The following is a 23,821-nucleotide window of genomic DNA, read 5'->3' as shown; positions in this document are numbered from 1 at the left end:
TTGCTTAAAAACAGGTTCTTGAGGAAATTTAGAGGCCTGAAACATATCTCATTGTTCTGCCTGGCAGAACATACCATGGAAACTTTTACACTACCCTTTTTTTTAAAACTCACAGGATCTCATGCAGAGGCTACGCTAAAGTAGATTTTTTTTATTTTTGTTTTCAGGGGAGAGAGATTTTAAGCAGATTCATGGGCAATTTCTGTAATTTGTTTTTCCTAAGGAAAAGTCTCTTCTTCAGCACCACAGCACTGAGCCTCCAACGTCTGTCTGCTTCACAGTAAGCTTTTGTTTTACCCAGAAATGGTTGCCATTTCCTATTGTTCTCAAAAGGAATGAGGCCACCCACTTGCTTTTCTTGGCTAGGCTTTGCTGTCACTGCTGCTGACAGGATCCTGCGCCTAGCCTCTGGTGCTTCAAAAGAACAACACGCAGCCTCAGCCCACTGAGGAGCCGCAGCCATTCTGAGAACCAGCAATTCTGTGTGGCGCCTCCAAGGGGGGGGTCAGGAGCATTCATTTTTCAGCTACAGTCAAAGGAAACTTTAAAAAATAAGCAAAATATTAGTCCTGAATATGTTTTTTTTTTTATTGGGAAAAAAAAAAAAGTTTATCTATTCCCTAGGGAAGGAGGAAACGGATTGTGTGAATATGCAATTCTGTGTGTAAACAGGGTGGGATTGTGGATAGGGGAATAATCCGCAGCCTGGGCAATGGGAACCTGTGTGTAAGCATGCAATGCAGCACTGAAGGGATCAGGCGGCCATAGATGAGAAGAACCACTGGGATATCTTAGTGCATGTGTTGATCTGAATTATAACAGAGTGAAGTAAAAGGTCAAAACAGTTCCTCTAGTGTTATACACTTTAGAAAAAATTGCTTTTTCTTCTCTTCAAGCAGTTAAAAACAGGTATGTTGGGGACTTTTTTGAGAGAGGTCAACTTTTTCAGCGTTCATGTGATATAATTCTAAGTATTTGAAAAGGAAGTTCTCAGAAATCTGTGTCGGCATGGACTTTTTGTTGAGAACACAACACATCCGAGGTAAAAGACTTCAGCTTTAATATAAATCATTCCCCAAACCATTACTACAAACCTAGAAAACTAATGTTTAAAAAGGATATCAAGATGTAACACAGAAGTAAAACATCTTCATAGTTAGGACACCTAACAACCTTAATATTGCTCTAAAGTGACACTGTGGGAGGGAAAACATATTGGCTTCCCTGTATGCTAAATTTTCTGTTCATGGTCCCAAATTAAACGAAAGCAAAAATGCTGTTGTTAGCATTATTGTGATATTAGGGGGGAAAAAAAATCTCGCTGGGATAGCTCAGACCCTCCCATTCCAAGAAATGCCATTTAATCCTAAAATCTAGGCTGGATGTCCCATTTCTCACAGCCAGACTTTAGCCACCCCACAGTACTTTCTGAGAAGCTGGAATGAGCCAAAGGCCTCACTTGTCCCACACTGGTGATGGCCCTGCGGGCACCCCAGGCCTTTCAGCGCTGCCATGGCCCAGCAGAAGAGAGGTGGTTTGGGGTACACTCATGTGGAAGGAGCTTGTAGGCTTCAGACTAAGAAAAACTCACAGAAAGGTAAAGTCACTCTCGTCAGTCATCATCCTAGTTTCTTCTTAGCACTGTTACACTTCTGTTTAACAAATCTTGCTGACACTACTGCCTTCCATCAGGGAGAGTGTCAGAAGCTGTGAACCTTGGTTGAAGCTGAAACACCAGTGGGAAATGCTGCTCAGACCCAAGACACACATGGGGAGAGCCAAGAGCTAAGTGCACAGAAGTATTTCACTGGGACAACTGTAAATTAATCCTTGAGATACTGATTTGGTGAAGCTTCGTTTATGTAGGGCCAGAAGGAGCGTTTAGGGAAGATGGAAATTAAATGATGGAGAGCCAGCAAAGCACTTGGGACACCAATCTCCAGGAAAAAAAAAAAAAATAAAAGGAAAAAGGAGTTTTCCCAGCTGAACACTGAAAGAAAGGCTATGTGAAACACTGAGCAAGAGAACGTTTACTATTTGATTTTTATCATATCCAGCAAAACTGAGCTTCGTGTGCATTTTCTTTGAGTACCCACAGCTGCACAGTACCATCAATGCCTCCATGCACTGGAAACAAACCTGCACTGACAAGCTGCTCTGGTGAAAAGGAGTAACGCTATTTTGCTAAGTGCCCCTTGGTAGAGGTGGACTTGCAGTACGTAATTCTCTCAGGAGCTGCTCAAAGCCTCTGATGGGGTCAGGAAATCTGCGCTTTTTCTCCTCTGCTGAACCTATGGCTGCTTTCACCAGAACAACTGCACCAACGAGGAATTAGAGCCCCTTTTCACTCTTCCCAGTCAGGATATCCCATTAAGTGCATTTAGCACAACGTCTAGCAGACCCAGCTATTCAGGTTTCAGGGTTTCCTCACATCTACTCCAGCAGGACTTTGCTCAAAACTATTTACGACAACGTAAGTATTGCAATAGCAAACTCGCCACACAAAGAGTAATGAGTTCTGGACAGTTTTGATCACTTAATTCAACTAATGTTAGGTTCCCAGCAGGCATATTAACCTCTTCCTCCTAAAAATGCAGACAATATTACTGGTTTCTGTCAGATTTTTCTGCTCATGCATTTCCCCTAACATGCAGGTTATCACTAGGAGCAGTCACTGTCAGCTGCAAGTACTTCTCTGGAGATGCTTTGTGGGTTTTACAAGCTCCAGAGGAGGCACAGCTGTGGGGTTTTAATCTGCTCCATAGCCCAGGTCAATCTGAAAGTGTAAGATTTAACAGCTGGTCCTTTAAAACCAAAAGTGAAGTTGTAAACTACACGAGCAGTGGGCACTTAATGATCACCCTTACAATGACATCAACCAACTCTAAGCCTCTAAGAAGCCTTTGCCTCTAAGAGGCAAGCATGTAGTTGCTCCAGAACCCTGGGGAAAAAAATAAATTACAGTGCTCACAGTCCTGCAGTGCTTTAGTTTAGGATCCATTTGCTCTGCGTAACTCTGTCTGTAACACGTAAGAACATTTGCACCACTTGCAAGAAGGTAACAGAGAGCAGTATATGAAGCTCAACAAAATGACTTGTGGCTTTCACTCCTCCTGAACACATGGATAATGACAGTAACCCTGGTTATAATATATATATATATATATATGTATTTTTAAAGAGGTCCTTTAAAATCAAAGCAGAAACTCATTGCTTAAAGTTGTATTGATCCGGGTTTGTCCTGCTTTGAGTAAGCCACTGGAATGTATGACCTCCAGAGGTCCCTTCCAAGCTCTAGTGCTGAACGAAGATCAACCTGCAGACATCTCCATTATAAGGAAGATATAAAACAGTCTTGCTCCCCATGGCTTCTCTGTCATCATGTTTTAGAGGGGGAAGGGAACAGAGAGGAAGGCAACGGAGAAAGAGATGAATGAAATTTGCACTAGCCTTTTCACAAGGGCTGAGGGAGAGGATGAATTTCAACTGTACTAAAAACCTGAGAACTGAGATAGTCCCATGTAAGAATGGACAGAGAATATATATGCCAAAATTAGCCTGGAGACACCCAAACGAGGCACTGCACTCCAACAATTCGTTTAGGCACCACCAGCTTGCAGGTGCTTCCTATCCTGCACCTCAGTCTGAGCAAAGTGACAGACACACAGGGGCACGTTTCCTGGACCTTCTGAACGACTTTCAATTTTCGGTCAGATCCGTTTTTTTAAAGTAGGATCCCCAACAACCGAGTAACAGAATTTCCTCAGAAGTAAACAGGAACAACAGCTGGTTCTGTGCAAGCCTTCAGAAGACCTAACCTCAGCAGCAGCAGTGTAAGAAATTATGTCTGAGAAAGCAACAATTTTTTTGATGTCTGCTGTGATTCACAGTATTCGGTCACTGAGTCCCCAGAAACAAACAAACAAAAAAACATAGGAAGAGCTTTACACACGCCCCTGCAGTTCAAAACTGTGGAGTTTCATACAGAAACAACAGCACTTTACGCTAGACAGAGATAAGGGTGTGTTATTGTGCCAGTGGCCAGCTTAGGGGAAGATGCTTGCAGTATCAGGAGCATCCTGACTGACTGAAGAGGGAAAGGGCAAGAAGATATTGCCATTGCCATGTCATCTGCTGTGCTTTGTACTCCTTCCTTCCTTCCGCTGCCCTGGGTAAACAGGGACTTGAAATTAAAACAGCGAGTGCTGTGGTGTACAAATTGTTCTCAGCAAGAACATGAAAATGGACTCAGATGTGGTAGTCAAACAACAAAAACAATCGCCAGATCTACAAGAAGAGAGAGGAGTCAGCCCAAGCTGCCCTCCCCATGCCATACCCACCTACCCAGAGGGTGAGTAGATCTGCTTTGCAAAGCACTCCATCTGTGAGTGATGGCAAAGAGCACCATCTGAAAAACAAAAAGAGCGCTGTCTACAGCGTCCTGGAAGTATGATTTCTGTGGGTAATCTCCGTGACAGGCAATATCCTAGTGCACGATATCGAGTGCATCTCTGTTTGAAGGCCAGCAGCGTACAAAAGCGACTCTTTTTGAGGACCGCTATCTCCACTTGTACTGTCTGTCAGACTCCAAGTGGTACTGATATTACAATTATTTTCCAAGAGTAAAAACAGAAAGATCAGTAAATATAGCCTGCACAGGTCCTCTTCCCCACAAGTTGCAAATACCCCATTTACTGTCCCTACCCTTCTCACAAAACTGTAACCTCCCTGCCTTTCAAAGCTGTACAAAATGGCCCAGACCACATTCGTCTTAAGACTTATCCATGACAAATACATGTTTAAACAAGAACATTCTGTTCTTTGATGCTGGAACCATGAGTAATGCCCATATAAATCCAGATATCAAATCCAAGTTGGTGGTACTAGGAAGAAGAGTTCATCACACGATTTGTGCTTTCCAAGACTGCTTTCCCCCACTTTCACTGTCATCCAGATCACGTAAAGAGGTGATATAATCCAAGCAGAAAAGTCTCACTGATTTCTGAACTTCACACTCTTTACTTCAAGATATGCATCTCCTACCTAACTGTCCACGATACCACTGCTTTTTTTGGGAGCGACGACTCCAGTCTCAGCACAGGACTGGCAGTTTCTCTCATCCAGTAGTGAACAACTGTAATGGCTGGAATTCTTACAGAAAAATTAGATCATTTGCAGAACTTCATGAACCTAAGTATCAAAACAGCTGTTATCCAAGCAAGGACTCATATGGAGCAAGAAGTTGTGCTACCAGCTTTCATCAGCTACACTGGTTTTACATCTATACATCTGTACTTCATGCTCTTGCTTCCTGCAGTGACCAGCAACTGAAAATCCCCAGCATCCAGGCCAACAACCCAGTTAACTCCCAGACTAACTGTTGTACAAAATGCCTTCCTGACAACAACCGCTTCCAAAATTCACCCCTGAAGGCAGGATTGGTCCGAGATGGGACAGGCCACAGTACGCGGCACTGTCCCGTTCCAGTGACTCGCCACATGCCCAAGGGCACATCAGTGTTTTGCCTCTGCCTCAGGAGGCTGCAAGAGTGACCTACATACACAGATATTCGAAGCACTGCATTGTTTTCAAACATTTTCTCTTACTGCTGCGGTCAACAAACCAGAGCCTGCCACACTCCTGGTTCAGTACTAACTGGTGTTTGGGTTCTGCTCTCTCGAGTCCCTGGGCCGGCAGAGGGAGCACAAGCACGCTCATGATGTCTACATTGGGAGCTGCAGCAACTCACTCCACGTTTCTCATAACACAGCAGAGCTGACACTACCAGTGACAGCCACCACAGACAACTATTTCAAGTGAAGCCCAGAAAAGGAAAAAAAAAAACAAAAAAAAACCACACCTCTTTCAATGTCTGTCAATTAGGAAAGGACAAAAAAAACAAACAGAACAAATACTACCTCGGGGATTTATGCAAAGCATTTTGCAAATATTTGAACATAAAGTAAGGAAAACAAAAAATGTAGTGAGATCTGTCAGCATTTCTAAGAGCAGATAAATAAGTTTGGTCTTTATCATTTGTTCTCATTCCAGAAAATAGCCATGCTCTACACACATCCTTGTTTTAGTTCCTGTCATTGACTCTGAAAGATTCTTAACACAGCAAATGCTGAAGAGCACAAGCAAACCCTTTATGGAATTGGTTGTGTCGTTCTGGTTTGTTTTTCTGTCACACAAAACGAGGAGTGTTTGATGGCCTCTCTCTGGAACACAAAGCCCCAAAAGCGAAGGTAGAAGAGAACTGGACTCACCTCATCCAGTTTGCTTTGGTTTCATCTGTCCCATCGATGGATTTATAGCGGTTGTTCTTGTCAACGATCTGCAGAAAAGAGAGATGCAAGCATGTGAACTAGCTAGTTCAGACAGAAGGAAGTCTGACTTCCAAATCTGTTTCAGTTTCAGCCTCAGGTCAGGACACAAAACTATGCTGGAATCTAAGTTTTCATAGTTATAGACTGCTGCACGGGGCATTTGTGTGGAGGCTACTTGGAACTTGTAGCTAGTCTGGTGACTTCTTCCTACGTACAAATATCTGTAACACAGAACTATGGATGCAGCCGACAAAATGGTTAAGTCCCAAGATACAAAAAACGTCCTTTTCAGGGCAGAGCTGAGACACACGTTTCACAGTGTGAGCAGCCTTTCATACAAGAAGCTCTCCTTTTTTCCTACCTACAGTTCAAGTCCCACATCTTATTTTTAACAATAATTAATATTTGTTGATCTAGTGATATTTCTACCTTACTAATATAGGATTTTAGTACTAGGGCAAAAAATATGTTTTTTAGTGTTGGAGGCTGCTTGTAGATCAGTTCCTGATGGACTGGGAGAATTGCATCTCCTCTTTCCTGGCCCCCTGGGCCACCTGCTCTGCTCAAGCTGGATGGGAGGGATGTTGGAGGCCTGAGAGTGAGCTCTGTAAGCTCTAAATATGATCTTTCCTCTCTCCTCGAAGTGATGATCAGAGCAGAGGAGGTACTGGAGAAGTCTTTGAGACTGAGTGGGGATGGAAAAACATGGCAAGAGAGAGAGAAGCAAGCTCTGCTTCCTACAGCTGTGAACTGAACTCAGGCTTCATGTCACCTGATCTGCTTTCACTTATCTCTGCCCTTAAGCCACTAATCCTTATGGCAAGTCAACATTAGCCCGTAGCCCACATGGGCCAGCAGAGGAGCTTTGGGAAAGGGGGAAGATGGCTAAGCTCTGGCTACATGTGCCCCCAAGTCCCAGCCCTGAGCTGTGATATTGGGAAGCCACTTTGTTAGGGAGACACCTCACTTACCAGCCACGAGAAGAATCCTGCAGACTTGTCCTGGCTGGAGATCTGCCCCTCGTACGGTCCGAAGATATGACCTTTGGGGATCACCTCGTTCATACAGCGCACGTCGTTCTCCCCGCTGGGCTCTTTCACCACCTCCATGCCAGGCGGGATGGTCAGCGCCGCCCGGTCTGGGATGCCGACAGGCACCGGGGTGTCGGAGACGAACACCGGGGGGCCGTGGTTGGGGCACTCATCCACGAAGTATTCCTGGCAGGACTCGCAGACTGTGGGTGTGAGGGGAGCAGGGGTTAGGTCAGGCAGATGGGATGTCCACACCAGCTCCTACGACACGCTCTCCCAGCACCTCAGGCAAGCAACAGTAGTACCACCAATGCAGTGAGAAAGCCATTCACTGTCTGCAGGGAGACCCCTGCAGATTACCCATTAGCAGTGACCTTCTCTACCCAAGAAGCTTCTTGACTCCCCACACACCAGAGGGAAATGAAAACCAATATCCTCACCTACAGCCTTCATCTTGTGCTCTGCAGCGAGACATGGCACGCCAGGCACCAGCCCTTACTTCCTGCCCCAAACCAACAGGCTGTCAATTAGGAAAGCCTAAACTCTATATAAGAAGAGGCATTACTCTTTCCCCACCACCAAGACACTTACACCAGAAATCCACTTGCTGGAAGCTCTTGGTCACGATCAAATCCCGTTTCCCTTTCAGTTTCTTGGGCTCTACATCCATGGACTGCGGATCAGGCCTTCCAGAGCTGGGGAGAAAACAACAGGACGATGACTTTAAGTTACCGAGACCTGGGAAACTAAATGAAGAGAAACAGAGGCAATCAAGCCATGGGGGCTAAACAACACTTAGTCCCTACACCTGTAGCAAAGAAATGATTTATTTTGCCATCTAAGCTGCCAAAAGCCAATACTTGAGAGGCTTTATGGCTTAAGCCTACAGGAGTTAGTGGCTTCAGCTAGAGCACCTTCACATATGACATGTACCTGGCCTGCCCCACCTACTGGAGACTGGCAGAGTGGATTTCCACCAACAGAAAAGGCTGAACTGCTCTTCTACAGCCCCCAAAATGTGCTGATCAAAGGCAAGGCATGGCCCTCAATCCAAGCCAGCACAAGGCTGGGTGTGAACTAGTGTGTGTAGCACACACGTGTCTATCACATGAGTGGGTGATCATCCCTGTGATGCACCTTGAGGCAGATCTCACAAGAGAGGGTTTTAGCGACTTGCGAGGTTCGAGCATACCCCTCAAACTTTAAGCTAGTAGGGAGGTGGAGAGAAGAGGCAAGAGTGCATCTGCCTGAAGCTCAGCCACGTACCAAGGTTGTCCATACTCCTGGTCCCGGTGTGGAGAGCAGGCCTCTGTTTTTATTGTCACCATCTCCCCTAAGGAAGCCTGGGTCTGGTTCAAACAGTCCTTCAAGTTTTCACTCATGTTCTGAAAAAGAAGGCAAAGGAGGAGAAAAGTGAACAGCCAGGAAATCACAACCTTCCTTCCTGAGGTGAGGACCCAGCCAGCAGGTTCCCCCATAACCCTGGGCACCAAGAGCAGCCACCACGCCGAAACGGGGGCACCTGCATGCATACGTAGGTGGAAACCCCTTCCTGTGGTGGGGACGACGCAGCAGTTCAGTTGCAGGTCAGGTGAAAAATGTGAGACACCATGGAGCAACCTGAGGCACAGGGAATGCAAAGTATGCTCCACTGTGCTCACTGAAAACGTTGCACACAAAATTTAAGGCTGATTGATGGGACGTGTTACTGAAAGGCAGGGCACAATTATTTCAGAGCAGGTCTTCGGGGACAGAACGCAAAGAAAAAGGAATACAGGTGGCAGCATGAACCAGGCCCTGTCGATGGATATAACACATCCGAATCCTTCTGGGAACAGAGCGAGGTATATTACAGCTCTGAAGATGGAGCTTTCTGTATGTTTTGGGCACCTTTAACAAACAGGTTAAGTGCCAACAATGCCCTGCAGGACTCTGACAAAACTGCACAAGTTGTGTTCTCCATCTTCCTGTTCCTCGCAGTGAATGGAGCTGAGCTATCACCACCCTTCCAGACACAGGTCACTGTAACAAAAATGCTTCTCCTGTGGCCCATCACAGGAGCCAGGAACTACTTAACGACACTTAAAGACAGCAAGTGTCAAACCAATAACCCCTCACACCACTTGCCACAGGGTGCTGCTGACCAGAAAACAGTGGTGTGGCAAGTGATGATAATTAAGAGTTAGTTCAGTTAATCTTAAATTTTTTTGGTAGGGCCGCTAAGCATCAGAGCTTAAGACAATGAATAAAACAGAGCGTTGCTCATATCTTTGCTATATTTGTCTCAAGATTTCCTCTAAAGTGCATAAACTGGCTGTTCTCGGGCCTGCTACCAAATTGGACAGGCTTCACGGCTGCTCCCACAAAGTTTCCTGTGATCCCCTTCTCCACATCCGCTGCCCGATGACCCGTTGCATATGAGCAGCGCCCAGCGGACGGGCCTCAGCAGCTGATCAGTCCCCTTCTGTCAGGAAAGCTGGTGGAAGAGCCTATCCCCATCACAACTCTGCTCTGGACATCCTGAAATTCGTGTTCTTAGGCCACAAATCCCCGAGGACAGGAATTTTCTTATGCCACACACGCTTTGTGGACGACTGAGCACCATGGAAATCTGGTCTGCATTTGTACCCTGTTTACAATAAGAAGGAACTCTACTCCCAGCCTTTGTGGCTCTTCTTTGTGCCGAGGGACAAATGATTAATTTTTCCAGCCCAACTTCTCACATGCCAAAGAGCAGCCTGAAAGACCTTTATCATGTGTGTATCAAGGAAGCACTGGTTAATGTTCATACAACACTGAAAGCAAAGCCTCAACCTAATTCAGATCAACCTAATCAGATACATGCAGACACACAATTTATGCCTTGACAACATATCCAGCACAGGATACACTCTTTTAGAATTACTATAGACATTCAGAAAGAAGGGGACAGGGGTGCTTCTCATTTCAGCAGGCTGAGCCCCTGGCCTGCATTCTCCAGAGAGAGAGGAAAGAGAAAGGTCCCCTCTCCACAGCCAAGGCTACCAGAGGAGAAGGAAAGGTCTTTCCTGAGAAGTCTGCAGCCCAGGAGGAAAAAAGCAGCAGCTGTGTGTATGTGGGGCATTGCTTAAGAAACAAATAGATGGATGCTGCCCCAGAGCTGACTAGCTGCGGGGCCTGTGCTGGCGCGGGCGAGGCGGATGCTGGCGGTGGGGCAGATATTCTGCAGTGAACACTGTCCGAAAAAAAAAATCACACATTCGGGAAGCTTGGAGGACAGGGCATGAGGAATTTCATTGCCCGCAAACCCCAAGGCCTTTTAGTAGGAAGAGCTGCAGACACATGCCCCTGCGAACAGACAATGGCTCTTCCTCTCCCATTCTTCCTTGAGGAGATTCCTGCGTTATGAAGCAAGAGGGACCCCAGGACTGTGCAGCCTGACCTCCCGCGCAATGCAGGCCGTGGCACTTCCTTGAGTGAATTCCTGGCTAAACGACAGAATATCTCCAAGAAGAGCAAGGAAAAAAATTTAAAAAAAAAGAGAAATGTAGCATTGATTTTACAAATGGAGGTTCCTTGTTTCACCGCACGGTGTATTTTCCAGCTCTTTGTTCTCATGGTCCCCCCCAACTCACTGCAACTTATCAGCAACATTCCTGCCCAGCACTGACAGCCATGTTCTTGCAGGGACTGCAGCAGTACCTTGCACTAAGATAACACCCTCCCTGCTCCGGCTCAAGATTTCCATGTTTGTGTCCAAGTCCCACATTTACTTTCTGGCCACCGTGCCCAGCTGGGATTTTGTGTTCAGCAAAGCACCGCGCTGCTGTAAGAGTCCTAGCTCCTGCAAAGCTCTCTGAACACCACCCCTGCCAGCACACCTACTGTCACTGTTCCTGGGTGCCTGGTTTTACATACCATACTCATGTAACTTGCTGTTTTCTCACCTAGCAAGCATGAGACCACACCCTTATCAGTAACTCGTTTTTTTTTCTTCATTAGTGACTCTATCAAGCCTTGCGTTGTCCACAAATACCAACACTAATTTTGTGTTTTCTTCCAGGACACCAATAAGCTTGTTGATTAGCATTGAGCCAAAAAACTGAATCCCAGTGGACACAACTAGAAATACACCTGATCGAGCATGGGTTCGATGGTTCTCTTCTTGATACTGTGACCTTTCGTTTAGTTGGGTTTCTGTTTATTCAGTGTGACAGGCTGAATCATTCTAGCTGCGTATTCCAGCGACCTGTGGTACAACTTTGTGCATTGAAGACTTAAGACACACCACCGCTTTCACCTTTATTGAGCAATAATAAAGCAGCATCACAAGATGACATCAGGCTTGCAAAGATCTATTTTCCAAAAATCTATACCGATGGATTACTACAAATAATGCTCCCTTTCATCATAGCCAATCAAATCCCTATCAGCTATCATATTATTTTACTGGATGCCAACTTCAGACCAAAGGTAGCCTAATATCCCAGTCTGAACAGATTAAACTTGGTATTAGCTTGCTTATTTATGACTTAATCACTAGCACAGAACACTATTTTTGTCAGTCTAACTTGTTTTGGATACATTAAAAAAAGTTTCTAGCGTTTACAGCCCACAGAGAGTTGTTCAGCCAGCACTTTTAAAATCCCTCAATTTAAGTTAGTCAAAACAGCCAAAATGTTCTGCTTTAGTAGCTGTTGTTTGGTAATTTCCCAAGCTAATATTACAACAGAAAGCACTATGCTGCTGCTGTAATTGGTATCATCATCCAACTTACCTAGCTTTTCCTTGGATTGCAGAAAAGAAACATTCATCATTTCTCCAGTTCCAGGTACCAGCAGATGACCATGCTTTTAGGACTCCTCAAGTTCCTGATGTATATAAAGCTGTATTTAATTTTTCTAAATTCTACCTCCCTCTGTTTTTTTTTTTTTTTTTTTTTTCTTTCCTAGTTTTCCACAATTACAAGATTCCAATTCACATTCTTCACTTTTCACTGCCTTCTTCCACTTCATTTTTGGGCAATTTTTATGGCTGTGTTTCAGATAACGTAGATAAGCAATGCATATTCAGAGCAGGCTGCTTTGGTTAACTGCTGAAGGCATTCCCAGGATGTACATGTCCCTGTCACCATCAACACTCTCAGTCCCCTTAACGTCAGCACGCACACAGCCTACTGCAAAATCCCAGCAGTGTGTTAGGGAAGACAATCCCTCAGTCAAAAGGATGCTGTGAATATCCAGTTGCTGTTTACACACAATCCCAAGTCCTTTGGACAGCAGACAGTCATGGTATGACACACAACAACCCTTAGGAGGTCTGGGACACCAGCGCGGCTGCTGCAAATCCCAACAGGCACAGGCAGTGCCGTGTCATCTCTCCCTTTTTCACTACAAAGCAAGCAAGAACCTGTAACATCGCTGCTAGACACACATAAAGATCTTCAGTGGCTTTACCATGTCGCTAACAGTAAAGGAAACAGAAGGCACAAGCACATCTGAGCTGTTAACCTCAAATGTGCGAAGAAAAGTCCAAATGGGGTTAAGCACGAACGAACCTGTGAATTCCTGTCCTCAAGAATGCCGTCTTTATCACTGCCCCTCTTGTAGTTATTAGTTAACAGCCACAGACTCTTATCTGTGTGGATCAGGCTCCAAAACAGAGCTTTAATTTTACGTTTTACTGGCGCATTTCCCAGATTTGGACATTCTTGCATGTGAAACAGCCATATAGGAATCCATCCCCTCCTCAGTACACAGCTCGTTCCCTCCATTTCTCACTGCTGGCCTTCTAGAGGTCATCGCCTCTTCTTTTAAGAAAGATCTCGCATAGCTAGTGTAACATTTTAAAGTGTGGGCCCATGGTTAAAGATGGACTTTAATTCATATGCTTTTTCTACAGTTGCATATTATTACCAGAAATAGTAATCCAGAACACTCGGCTACTGACGAGCGCAGAAGGGAAATAAAGCACTGCATTCAAGGCTCTGTGCTCCCCCCGACAGCCACGAATGACCCATGAGGACCATTTTCCTCAAGGTGCATTCACTTACCAAGGACCTTGGCCATGCCAACTGTTTCAGGTCACTTTATGAGGCATCAGCTGGCTACGCAGCTGGCCACGCACGGCTGCAACCCGTGTAAACACCACTGGATCCCGCAGGATGAGAGTTGGAACCACTTTGTTCAGAGGAGGTCCCTGTCCACAGACGGACACTAACCCCATGCTACGATGGGAAAATTGCTTCTAAGTCAACAGCCTTGGCTTAACATCCCCCTGCTGAAGTATGATGTGGGGGGAGAAGCTGTCCTGCAGCTGGTGGCACAGCTAAGCAATGTCCTCACACGGTGACACCAGTGACCTGCCTCCTCACCTGCTGCCGGGCTCTTCCTCAGAACAGGGCTGAAATGCATCCAGCTGCACAAGGCTGAAAGCTGGGGCACTCACAAATTCAAACTTTGTGAACATTATAGTGGCATGGGCGATGTAGGATTTGAGCAGCATGGGCTGCAAACATGACTTGTTTTAAACATTGCCAATTACTTCACCACGTTTGGCAGCCATAAACTCACTGAAGAGAAGTATGACACATTTTCTTTGAGTTTGAACTCTCAAAACACTGAAGAAGATCAGGACTGCATGAAAGACAACTGGAAACACCACTGATTTTGCTGCAGTTTTCTGAAGAAGTTTTAAGAACAACCTTCAAAACCACAGGACTTCAAACAGTTTCACAGCAGGGAAGGCTGAGAGTTGTCAGTGGTTTCAGCAACCTGCTCAAGACCAGCATCTGAAGTGACAAACAGCATTTGGGTGCCGTGACACTGAGTTCCCAGTATTATCCTCACTGCATGAGGGCCAAGGACAAGGAAAGTCCTGTTTGCCAGCCTGGAACTCCTCCTTTCATTTCAAGTAGATGCAAGACACATTCTCACTGTCACTCTTGTAAGGTGTGTTAACAAAACGTGCCATGATCTACCTCAGGATAGACAAATTTTGGAGGACTAAGAAGGAAAACAATGTCTAAAATAATCCCTGAGTTAGTCTAAATTAGTTTGTCTTATTGAACCCATGGTTGCTCCTAGTCAAGGTGGAAAACACCGTTGACTTTACAGAATTTACCACAAAACCCTGTAGTATGGTCAGTTCAGAGCATTTACCCTTTGTTGGTCCAAGAGCATCACGGCACAACAGCAGTCTCTGCAAACTGGATTATTTGGCGCAACTTCTGCACATTAAGTGTTGAGTAAGGAGATATTTGCACAGCAGGATGCTGACAAAGTAAAGCTCCCATGCAACCTAAGCCTCTCAAACAGTGCAGCACGCTATGGAGCAAAGACAGCTGCTCACTGCAGCTAGAAGAATTTGCAAGGGACTTGCACTTTTAACGTACATTGAAAATTCCCTTCAACTGAAAGCTTCTCTTTTTGGTGTATTTGGCTCTTTGCACTGATCTCCATGATTCATAGTTTAAGGGCAGAAGGGAGAATTAGGTCAACCTGACTGATCCCCTCCAAGTCACATGCCCTTACCTTTAGCCTATAAAGGGGACGAAATCTCCATCTGAGTCTGGCTAGGGGAAGAGGAGCCAATAGAAGTTCATTTCAATTGTTAATCACTGCTGCTGACAAGTTATATATGAATCTTTCGAGTTTTGGGCACCAGTCAGCAGTTCTTTTAAAGGGCCCTGCAACCTCGTGGAAAAGGCTGAAATACCCAGCATGTTGGGGGGCTGCTTTGAGCAAACAGAAAGATTTGTTTCCAGGGTTAATGGCTGTAAGAAACCTCACCATCTTTGGTCAGGAGTGCCAGTTGCACTTCTTCGCCTTTGGCTTCCTCAGCATAATATATACGTACGTGTACGAAGTTAAACAAACAGGAACAAAAATCTGGTACTAAAACAAGATGCCACTCAAACAACATTTTTCTCCCCAAGGGCAGAGCAAGAACACAACCAAGTGGCAGATGTAAGCCTTGTTCCTTAAGGCACTACTGGGAGGTGTTTGGATAGCAGTAGCGATAAGCACTGAACAAAAACACATCGGTGGCTCAGTTCAGTACGTGTCCCCATCCAGCATTCTCAGCTTTCCAACAATTTTCATCGTTCTTCTGTGTCACTGTTCCAATTTGCTGTACGTTATTTTAAGATGCTGGCACTGGAAAGCCACGCTGATGTAAGAGTGAATCTGAAGTAAACATAAGGGCTACAGACATAAAACTGCCTCCGTACCCCTATTCATTACTTCCCCGCCGGTGTGCCCAGACTTGCGGTAGTCTTTTTCAGCCGTGACTTGGCACAGAAAGCTCCGCAGAGCTGCCTGCCCCTTCTGACCCCTCTGCTCTTGCAAGGGATGGCTTGGGATGCAGCCTCCCGTTTCACAGGTTGTGTTCAGGCCGTTCCTCTCCATGGTCACAGCTCTCCACTTGTCTATATGAAAATGGTTTTATTTTCTGTATGTTTTTTTGCTTTATATATAAGGGTCCATTTACCAAAACTACTCCACACAGCTGTCCTGCCCTTGTCAATACCTATAGTTCACCAAACTCTTTTCAGCTACACATTTCACCGGTGATGAGTCACGCTTTCTTCTGCATCATTGAGTAGGTGTCAAACAGAATTGGCTTCTTTCTTCCCCTCAGTTCAAGGGAAGGGTCACCAAGTCTACTTCTTTGAAAATGCAGGCTCCGCGTATCACGTTGCGGAGACTCTTCTGTAAAACGATCAAGCTCTAGCTTAAAATAGCTGAATTATTTGCTCCCTTCGTCTAAGGTGGCAACGCCAGGCTTGATCTTTCAGCGGTGAAAAACCGTTTTCTATATTCACCTTAACGTTAAACCACAAACAGTTGATTTATTTGTGTGCTAATGCTGTCCTTCAGCCTAGCGTATCCTTCATCCTCCTTACTGTTTATACTGCCGCTTCAGTTTATTTATTGGATGCTGACTCTCTATCAGTCACTACCTTCAGTTCCTAAGCCACTTGTATTTTTACTGGTATTTTTTGGCATCGGATATTAATTGGGTTCTCTTGCACCGAGTTAACTGCCTTATGTAGTATCTAAGTGTATCACGACTACTTAGCTTTCTTTAAACCAAATTTAAGTTTCTTGAAGAATAAAAACTGACCTGTTAGAGGGGTGGAAGACACTCCCTGTAACATCAATCACTTTCAGCTGAACTTCAGTCAAGTTTAATTAATCTCTTTACGTTTACCCAGGGCAGCTTACACTATCCAACCCATCACCTCCTTGGCCATCCGCATGGCCATTTTCAGAACTGTCCCAACGCAATTACTCTTCCAGTCTCCTGGACTTTCTGTGATACACAAAAAGAGGTGAAATATGATCATCAGCAAGCTCGAGACATCCCCTCGTTAACACAGCGCCTGCTTTGCTTCAAAGGAAGGTGCTCAAATGGCCTTCTATTACTCTCATCCGTGGAAAGACTAAAAAGGCTGGAGCGAGGCCACGCTCGGTGCCAGGCTGAGCCACCAAAGCTCAGTGTCCAGCCAGCCCAAAACCTCCTGTGGGTCAGCAACACCAGCGTTTCACGAAGTTTAACACTGGCGAGGTAAAAAGGGAAAGGAAAGGGAAGGGAAGGCATGGGGGCGGGCAGGAAGCAAACCCAAGTCGCTGCTTTCTAAATAGCAGATGTGGCTATTCTGGCGAGCAAACTTCCACCTCAATTTCTAACCCACAAAGATGGGAAATGATTCATGAAAAATCAACAGGATAAAATTAGCTGGAAGGCAGAGAGATAATTCATGCAACCCAACCGTCACGGGCTGGAGTGCCAGCACTACCAGCGCTGCCTGGCATTTCAGCCTCCGGTGCCCTTCAGTGACTGGCATCCGGCCAGCGATCAGCCTCACATATATTTCCTTACTGTCTAAATTAGCTCCTCTGGAGAGCACATCCATCTTACAACAACACAGCCTTGCACTCAACGCTTTTCTAGGAGCTTTCTTTTTTCTTTTTTTTAAACGTTACCTGAAGTACTCTGCCTTTTTTTCTTCCACTGGTGGTAGATGGGATGGACTGGCAGGACAGACAGGCTTGCACACGCGTGCAAAGCACAGCCAAGCTATGCACGAAATCCAAACCCATCAAGCCAGAAAGCTCAGTGCATGTCAGCAGAGCACCCTGCCCCTGCACCAAGGCAGCAATACTGAGCCCCCGTCTGCCTTTATGCACACCAGTGTATACACACACCTTAGTAACGCTGGCGATTTTTGAGAAACTGCCCCCAAATTCCATCACATGGAAAGCACAAGCCACAAAACACAATTTTATCCTTGATACGGCCACGTGACATCAAGTTTCTCGAGCAGCCGGCACTACTCGCAGATCACAACCCACAGCTCTTTGCCCTAACAGCAGGTGAGACACCTCCCCCACCTCCACCAGTCCTCAGGACTTCCAGTAGGTATCTGGCCACTGCGTAAGACCCCTTCCTTCCCACCACCCCAAGGAAAAGCTTCAGGAACCAGCTGCCAAAGCCTCTGCAGCAGAGAGCATCAACACCTCCAGGCAGGCTGTCTCAGCCGCAAGGGGGGTCCCCATTCAGCTGGGATGTAACATCAATATGAAATCCTGCTCTGGTGCCATTTGTCCATTTGGTACCATATCACTTTTGTTGAAGGATGTTACATGACAGCTCCTTGATGCTTGTTATTGTGGTGTCACCCTCCTTGGGCTACAGGACACAGCAAGCAGCTCCTTTCTTTGTACAGATTCAGCCTTCTGCCTCCATCCCCTCCAAGCTACTCGGGAGGAAAGTGAAAAGATACCCATAAATCGTACTCTTAACTGTTTCTAAAACACTAACAAACTAACTCACCCCGTGAAAGGCACCAATGAACACACGGAGCAGAATGAGCACAAATCAACGGCTCTACAAAATGCAGAGAAAGCAAAAGCAAAAGCCATATTTATTTCTCCTCGTTTCGTACCCTCTTGCAGGCCATTAGGGAGATAAGATCTCACAGCACAACAGACATTATTCAGGGCTGGTAAATCTGTCTACAGGTTAGGGGCTCATGTTACACCGCTTGGATGAGTACTGGCTGAGCGTGGGTCACACCGACCCCCTTTCCTTGGTGCAGGCAGCAGTCCAGATACTCCCAGTGTCAGATCTGCCAAGAAATCAGATATCCGTGTGCTGAATTCACCACCACCACCACTTGATCTGCACATTCCCTTCTATACAGAGAGCGAGGGGTGTTCAGATCCTGCCTATCCTAATGCAGCAAAAAGTTTCCAGCAGGAGCCAAGCGCCTTTGGTCTACCCCTTCAACACCCCCTCGTCAAGTGTCTTCGAGGTAAAGGTGTCAGGTTGCCCAGAAATAGCTAATCCTTTACACTACGGGCATTTTTAAAACACTGATTAGTGGAAGCACAGAAGAGCTCATTCAATTCCTGTCCAAAGAGAAGAGGGGGCACGTCACAGTGACTTCACACACGCGAGTCACTGGCATGCTACAAAAATTCACTGACTACACCAAGAGAGCTCAAAGGCAACATTTCAACACCTGACGACCGAGTGAGACCTGGTTAAAAGGAAACACAACCACCAGTTAAGTCCCTCAGCCCTAAGGAGCACACGTTAACATCTGATTTAGTTGGTGCTAGCTCTCAACACGTCTAGGAGGCGCAGTAAGTGGATCCACCTTTCTGGAGGTGCTGGCCTTGCAACAGCAACACAGCGCTGGCTGGCGAGGTTCTGCACAAGAAGTCAGGTACTGCTGACTTCTTCAGTCAGTCCGACACTATGTGGTTTAGGAAAAATTGTTAAGGAACAATGCAACTTATACACTGTACATAAAGTTTTCTTTGTAAGAGGAACAAAAATTCAGTAAGTGATTTGTTTCTGTTCTTCAAAAGCTGATTGACCTCATATGGGCTCAAATTAAAAAATCAACACCAAAAAAATCAAAAAACCAAACGCTGCATGCCTAGGCAAGTACACAGCTCCAGAATGTATGTTATTGTTCACAAAAGTATGTCATCAATACCAATTTTTCCTTTAGCTTCCAAGTGCTTTCATTAATTTCCTCTGAATGAAAAGACTGGGCTCTGCAAACTGTGGCATATTTAACTTCTGCATCAGCCTTTCCAAGCAAAATGTCTCCAATTGAAGGAGAGCAGCAGACCTAATGAAGTACTCCCTAGTAGCTTGGGAAAGAAAAAAATCAAAACAAACACCACAAGAACAGAACCCAAGTACACAGACATCAGCAAGTCAAGGATTATCCAAACGAAAGGTGTGAAGAGGGATGTGCTCGGAGTGAAAAGGTAACCCCAGCCAAACTTAGGACGCCTTTCAAGAAATACAGTATGTACACCTCGTCTGCTCAGCTATTTGAGGCTCCGGGTGTAGGACTGCATTTCACTGCACTCAGTTTATTATGACATAGTTTATACAACACATTTTCAAAATAAAGCTTTGTTGTACGGAGTGGGAATGCGCTGGACAACATTTCAAGTCGATTATCAGCCTGGAAACAGCTGATGTCCCTGGCCAACATCAGCTCCAATTACTGGCCTTCAAAATGATACGCTCTGAAGCGGCGCTCGCTGGGAGCCAGCAGAAGCCGCGTGCCTGCAGCGCTCCGATGCTCGCTGAGAAGGGTGCGAGCACTGCTCCCAGGTGTGCCCTGCCCACAGATGCAGTGCTCCTGACGTTCAGTGCTTGGCCTCGCTGCTGAAGCTCATTTCAGTGCCCCCTCGGGCTAACCCTTCCCGCAGCACCGCTGCCAGCACAGTACTGGAGAGCAGGCTCCTGAGAGAGGTGCTGAATTTTGGAAATCCTGCCTCCACCTCCCTCTGACAGTCACAACCCGAGGCACCTACGCTTTTTATAAAGCCTTCAAAGGGAAGACACTCACTTTCAATGTTAAAGATCCACCAGCTTAGACTCTTTCACCAGTAATCCTCACGTTCATACAAGTGCCTAAAGCACGTTTCAGAAAATGCAGAAATTACAAGTAACTACCACGGCGTGGGACATGGTACAATTTGCCCACTAACAGAAACCATAGATTCACTGATCAGACCACGGAAGTAAAACTATTCTGGCTGAAAAGCCAAAACCTAAGGAGGAAAAAAAGAAAAGGGGCAAAGAAGCGAATCCATTTGTCGTCAGCGTGCTCAAATGGGACGACTTCCCTAACGATACCCTTCTGATGGGCCCCTTATTGATGGCTGTTTGCGACCGAGGGACTGTGCTGAAGCGCTGCTCTGCAGTATGCATTACCGATCCCTCTCCAGAGGCTGCCAGATTCTGCAGATTGCAGCTTAAACCTTAAATTATATGTATAATGTTTTTACCTTCTGACTGCAGAGAAGCTGTTCCGAGTATGAAAGGCTGGACGGCTGCCTCCCCGTGTTGCGGACAGAGGAGCCCTTTGAACAACAGCTCTCGGGGATGCAGGCTATCCTGCTCACACAAGCACAGCATTGACCAGGAAGCATAATGGCAAAGGTTTAAGTGTCAATATTTTGAATTGCTTCACTGTCTCTCGGCAGAAACATATAGGTTCTTGCAATTATGTCCGCAGTTTGGGATGGAAGGAGGAAAAACGCCAGTGCTACCCTCACCAACTCCAGCTTAAGTCAGAAACCCACATAGTAAGGACAGCGACTAGATGCGGAAAGATCCACACTGCAAACCCAACTCCAGACGACAACTCAAAATTTGCACCCCTTCCCCTCTGTTTGCTTCCCTCCCTGCTCTCAGCCTTCCCAATCCTCTCTGGTATCAGTGCAGTGCCTGCCAACCGCGTGATGGGCATCTTAAAGACAAACATCTCTAACGTGGGATGCTCGTGCTGCCCTCCTCACCAGGTCACTCCTCCATCCACTTTGCCTGCCCTCACCTTCCCGAGAAGCCATGCAACTGTTTTGTGTTTTCCACAGCACTTTGCTCAGCCTCTTCTACCTGCACACTTTCTGTTTCTGGAGCACTCTTCCCTAACCTTCTTTCTGAAGATGCTGCTCAGCAAGGCAAGAACCTGCCTCTCGCCTTGTCCTCTGTTTTTTCTTCAGGAGGTTGGACTCGCTACTGGAATCCACTTTCACCGGCAAGTTCAGCTAGCAGGGATCCTCGAAAAGCAACATTTCACAGCATCATTTTAGAAGGACCACTGCTCCACAGGCTTTATTTTTTCTCCTATTTACGAAAACCCTCACTAGCAGAAAGGAGGTCACCGGGAGAACGGAAGAGTCAGCGCCTGTGAAATTAAAGCTTTCTTCACCCGACTACTGCAGAGGAGGTCAGCGCAGAAGACGACGACGCTAAAACTGCCTGCAGCAAGCGGCACGGCATTTCTGCTCCACGCCACTTCCCCCTGCACCGCAGGGCTTCAGGCAGCAGCGCCGCAGAGAAGTGCTGGCGGTGAAATACTTCAAGAAGCAGAGATACAACGGGAGAGACGCTGAGCAGGGATGCTTGTGGCCCTGGCACTTGCTCTGTGACAGCGCGGGGGCACGTGCTGGCTCCTGGTCACCAGACGTGTCCCTACCTCAGCCCTGCGGCTGAAGGGCCAGTGCTCGGAGAGCTCCAGGCTGCAGTAAGGAGAACCTCAAGCCTACCCCGTTAAAGAGCCCGGATTTCTCCAACCGCCAGAAAGCTGCAACCCAAATCGAGGACGGAAAGCTGTTTTTGCTTGTTTTGGCGTTCTCAGGAAGACTGGTTGTTCGCAGGGTTCGGATGCACGTTCCCAACGCCAAGCTGGGAATCCACACCAAGAGCTCCCACCTGCCCTCCCACCACCGGGAACAAGCTTTGGGGCTCCACACCAAGCTCCAGCAGCTGCCTTCTTCCCCCTGGAGCCCCCCCAGCTCATCTGTGGCGCTATAACTCGGTTATAACTCGGTTACCGACCCCAAACCCCTCATTTTGACGTTCAGCCTCTCCACGCAAGCCTCCACACAAACCCCACCACGACCACTTTAATGACGTTACCCCAATATCCCCAACTTTACACACTTCCTGCTGCTGAAGCAGCGCGGAGCCCCCCACCTCAGCACCCCCCCCACCCCCCTCAGCCCCTCCCCTCCGGGCGCTCCCGGCCGCGGCCCCCGGGGAGCCCCCGGCCGCTCCGCCCCGCCCCCTCCCGCCCGCCCCCGCCGCCCATTGGCTGCCGGCGCTGTCACTCAGCGGACGCGCGCCCGCCGCCGCGGCGCGGGCGGGAGGGGAGCGGCGGGGCCAGGAGGAGGAGGAGGAGGAGGAGGAGGAGGAGGAAGAGGAAGAGCAGGGGGCGCTACCTGGCCGCGGGTCGCCACCGCCCCACCGCGGCCACCCCCAGGCGCGACCCCCGGGCGGGGCCCCCGCGCTGCTGCCCTCCCTCCCTCCCTGCCGTCCCCCGCAGCCATTTTCGTGGCCACCTTGGCTACCAGCGGGGCTGACTCACCTCGGCGCTGCGGGCGCGGGGGGCCCGCCTCGGCGTCCCGGGGGCGGAGGGGGGGGGGTGCCCGCTCCGCACCGGGGTGTGGGGGGGCCCGGCTGGCTGCGCCCTGCCTCCCCGCCGCCCCGCCGGCCCCGCTCGCTAGGCGCAGGCGAGGACGGGTCCCGGGGCCGGGCCGGGCTCGGCGGAGGCGGCGGCGGCTCCCTCCCTCCCGGCCGTGACCACCATCTTATTAGCACAGGAAATGACATGGAGAACGGAAGAGAGGGGCGTTCGGGGGCCGAGCCCGGGGACCCCCCGAACCGGCGGGGGGAGGCGCCGCCGGCCCGCCCGGCTTGGCTTGGCCCGGCCCGGCCCGCTGGGGCTCTCCCGGGGCCGTGCCTGTGAACGCCCGCCCCGGTGCTTGGCGCCCGAGGTGAAGCGAGAAGGGAGAAAAAAAAAAAAAGAAAAAAAAAAAAAAAAAAAAGAAAACATGCACAAAGCAGGAAAAAAAAAAAATAAAGCGAGGAAACCCAAACCGCCCTCAATTCCCACCTCCTGCTCCGGAGCCTGCGAGTTCCGCGCCGAGCCGGCGGCGATCTGCTCGCCCGCAGCCGCCCCGGCCGGGCAGGGGCTCGGGGGGGGCTTTTAAGGACGGAGGAGCCGGCGGCCGAGGGGCCCCGTCCCGTCCTGTGCCCTGCCGGGCTCCCCCCGTGCTGCCCGCCCGCCGCCGCGGCCACCACCTGCCGCCGGGCCGGGCCCGCCGGGCCGCCCCCCCGGGGAGCTCGGGGACAGGCGGGGGAGCGGCCCCCGGCCGCAGCGAGGGGGCTCCTGCGGGCTCCTGCGGGCTCCTGCGGGCTCCTGCGGGCTCCTGCGGGCTCCTGCGGGCTCCTGCGGGCTCCTGCGGGCTGTGGGTGCCCCTGGTCCTGCCGGGGTGTCATTGCCCCCCGTAAGGCAAAAGGCGAGCCTAGGGATTCGTTTCTAATCCCCCCCCCCCCACCTCAAAATAAAACCAGCAACAAAACACAACCCACCCGACAGCAATAAGAAGGACCCGGCCCCCCGAGCTCTGCGCAGAAATCATGGGCAGCGTGATG

At 48.1% G+C, this 23,821-nt stretch overlaps 1 protein-coding gene across 4 annotated transcripts in view; it reads right to left on the bottom strand.

Moving 5' to 3' along the window:
• The window catches only part of PRDM11 (PR/SET domain 11), a 46,382-nt gene extending 22,959 nt beyond the window's left edge, over nucleotides 1-23,423 (bottom strand). For 2 of the 4 annotated variants that reach the window (XM_027459732.3, XM_027459734.3), the window contains exons 1-5: nucleotides 22,752-23,000; nucleotides 8,627-8,745; nucleotides 7,952-8,055; nucleotides 7,301-7,563; nucleotides 6,270-6,337 (exon numbers count right to left, since the gene is read on the bottom strand). In XM_027459732.3, the coding sequence (XP_027315533.3) occupies nucleotides 6,270-6,337; nucleotides 7,301-7,563; nucleotides 7,952-8,055; nucleotides 8,627-8,742 (551 nt within the window). In that variant the 5' untranslated portion in view covers nucleotides 8,743-8,745; nucleotides 22,752-23,000. Of the gene's footprint in view, nucleotides 1-6,269; nucleotides 6,338-7,300; nucleotides 7,564-7,951; nucleotides 8,056-8,626; nucleotides 8,746-22,751; nucleotides 23,001-23,279 lie in introns of those variants that run through there. The other 2 variants (XM_027459733.3, XM_038179297.2) reach the window with 2 other exon arrangements.
• Between the last annotated feature and the right edge of the window lie 398 nt (nucleotides 23,424-23,821).

Source organism: Anas platyrhynchos, chromosome 5, assembly GCF_047663525.1.
Source record: "Anas platyrhynchos isolate ZD024472 breed Pekin duck chromosome 5, IASCAAS_PekinDuck_T2T, whole genome shotgun sequence".
Lineage (NCBI taxonomy): Eukaryota > Metazoa > Chordata > Aves > Anseriformes > Anatidae > Anas > Anas platyrhynchos.
This window is presented reverse-complemented; position numbering and strand designations above follow the sequence as displayed.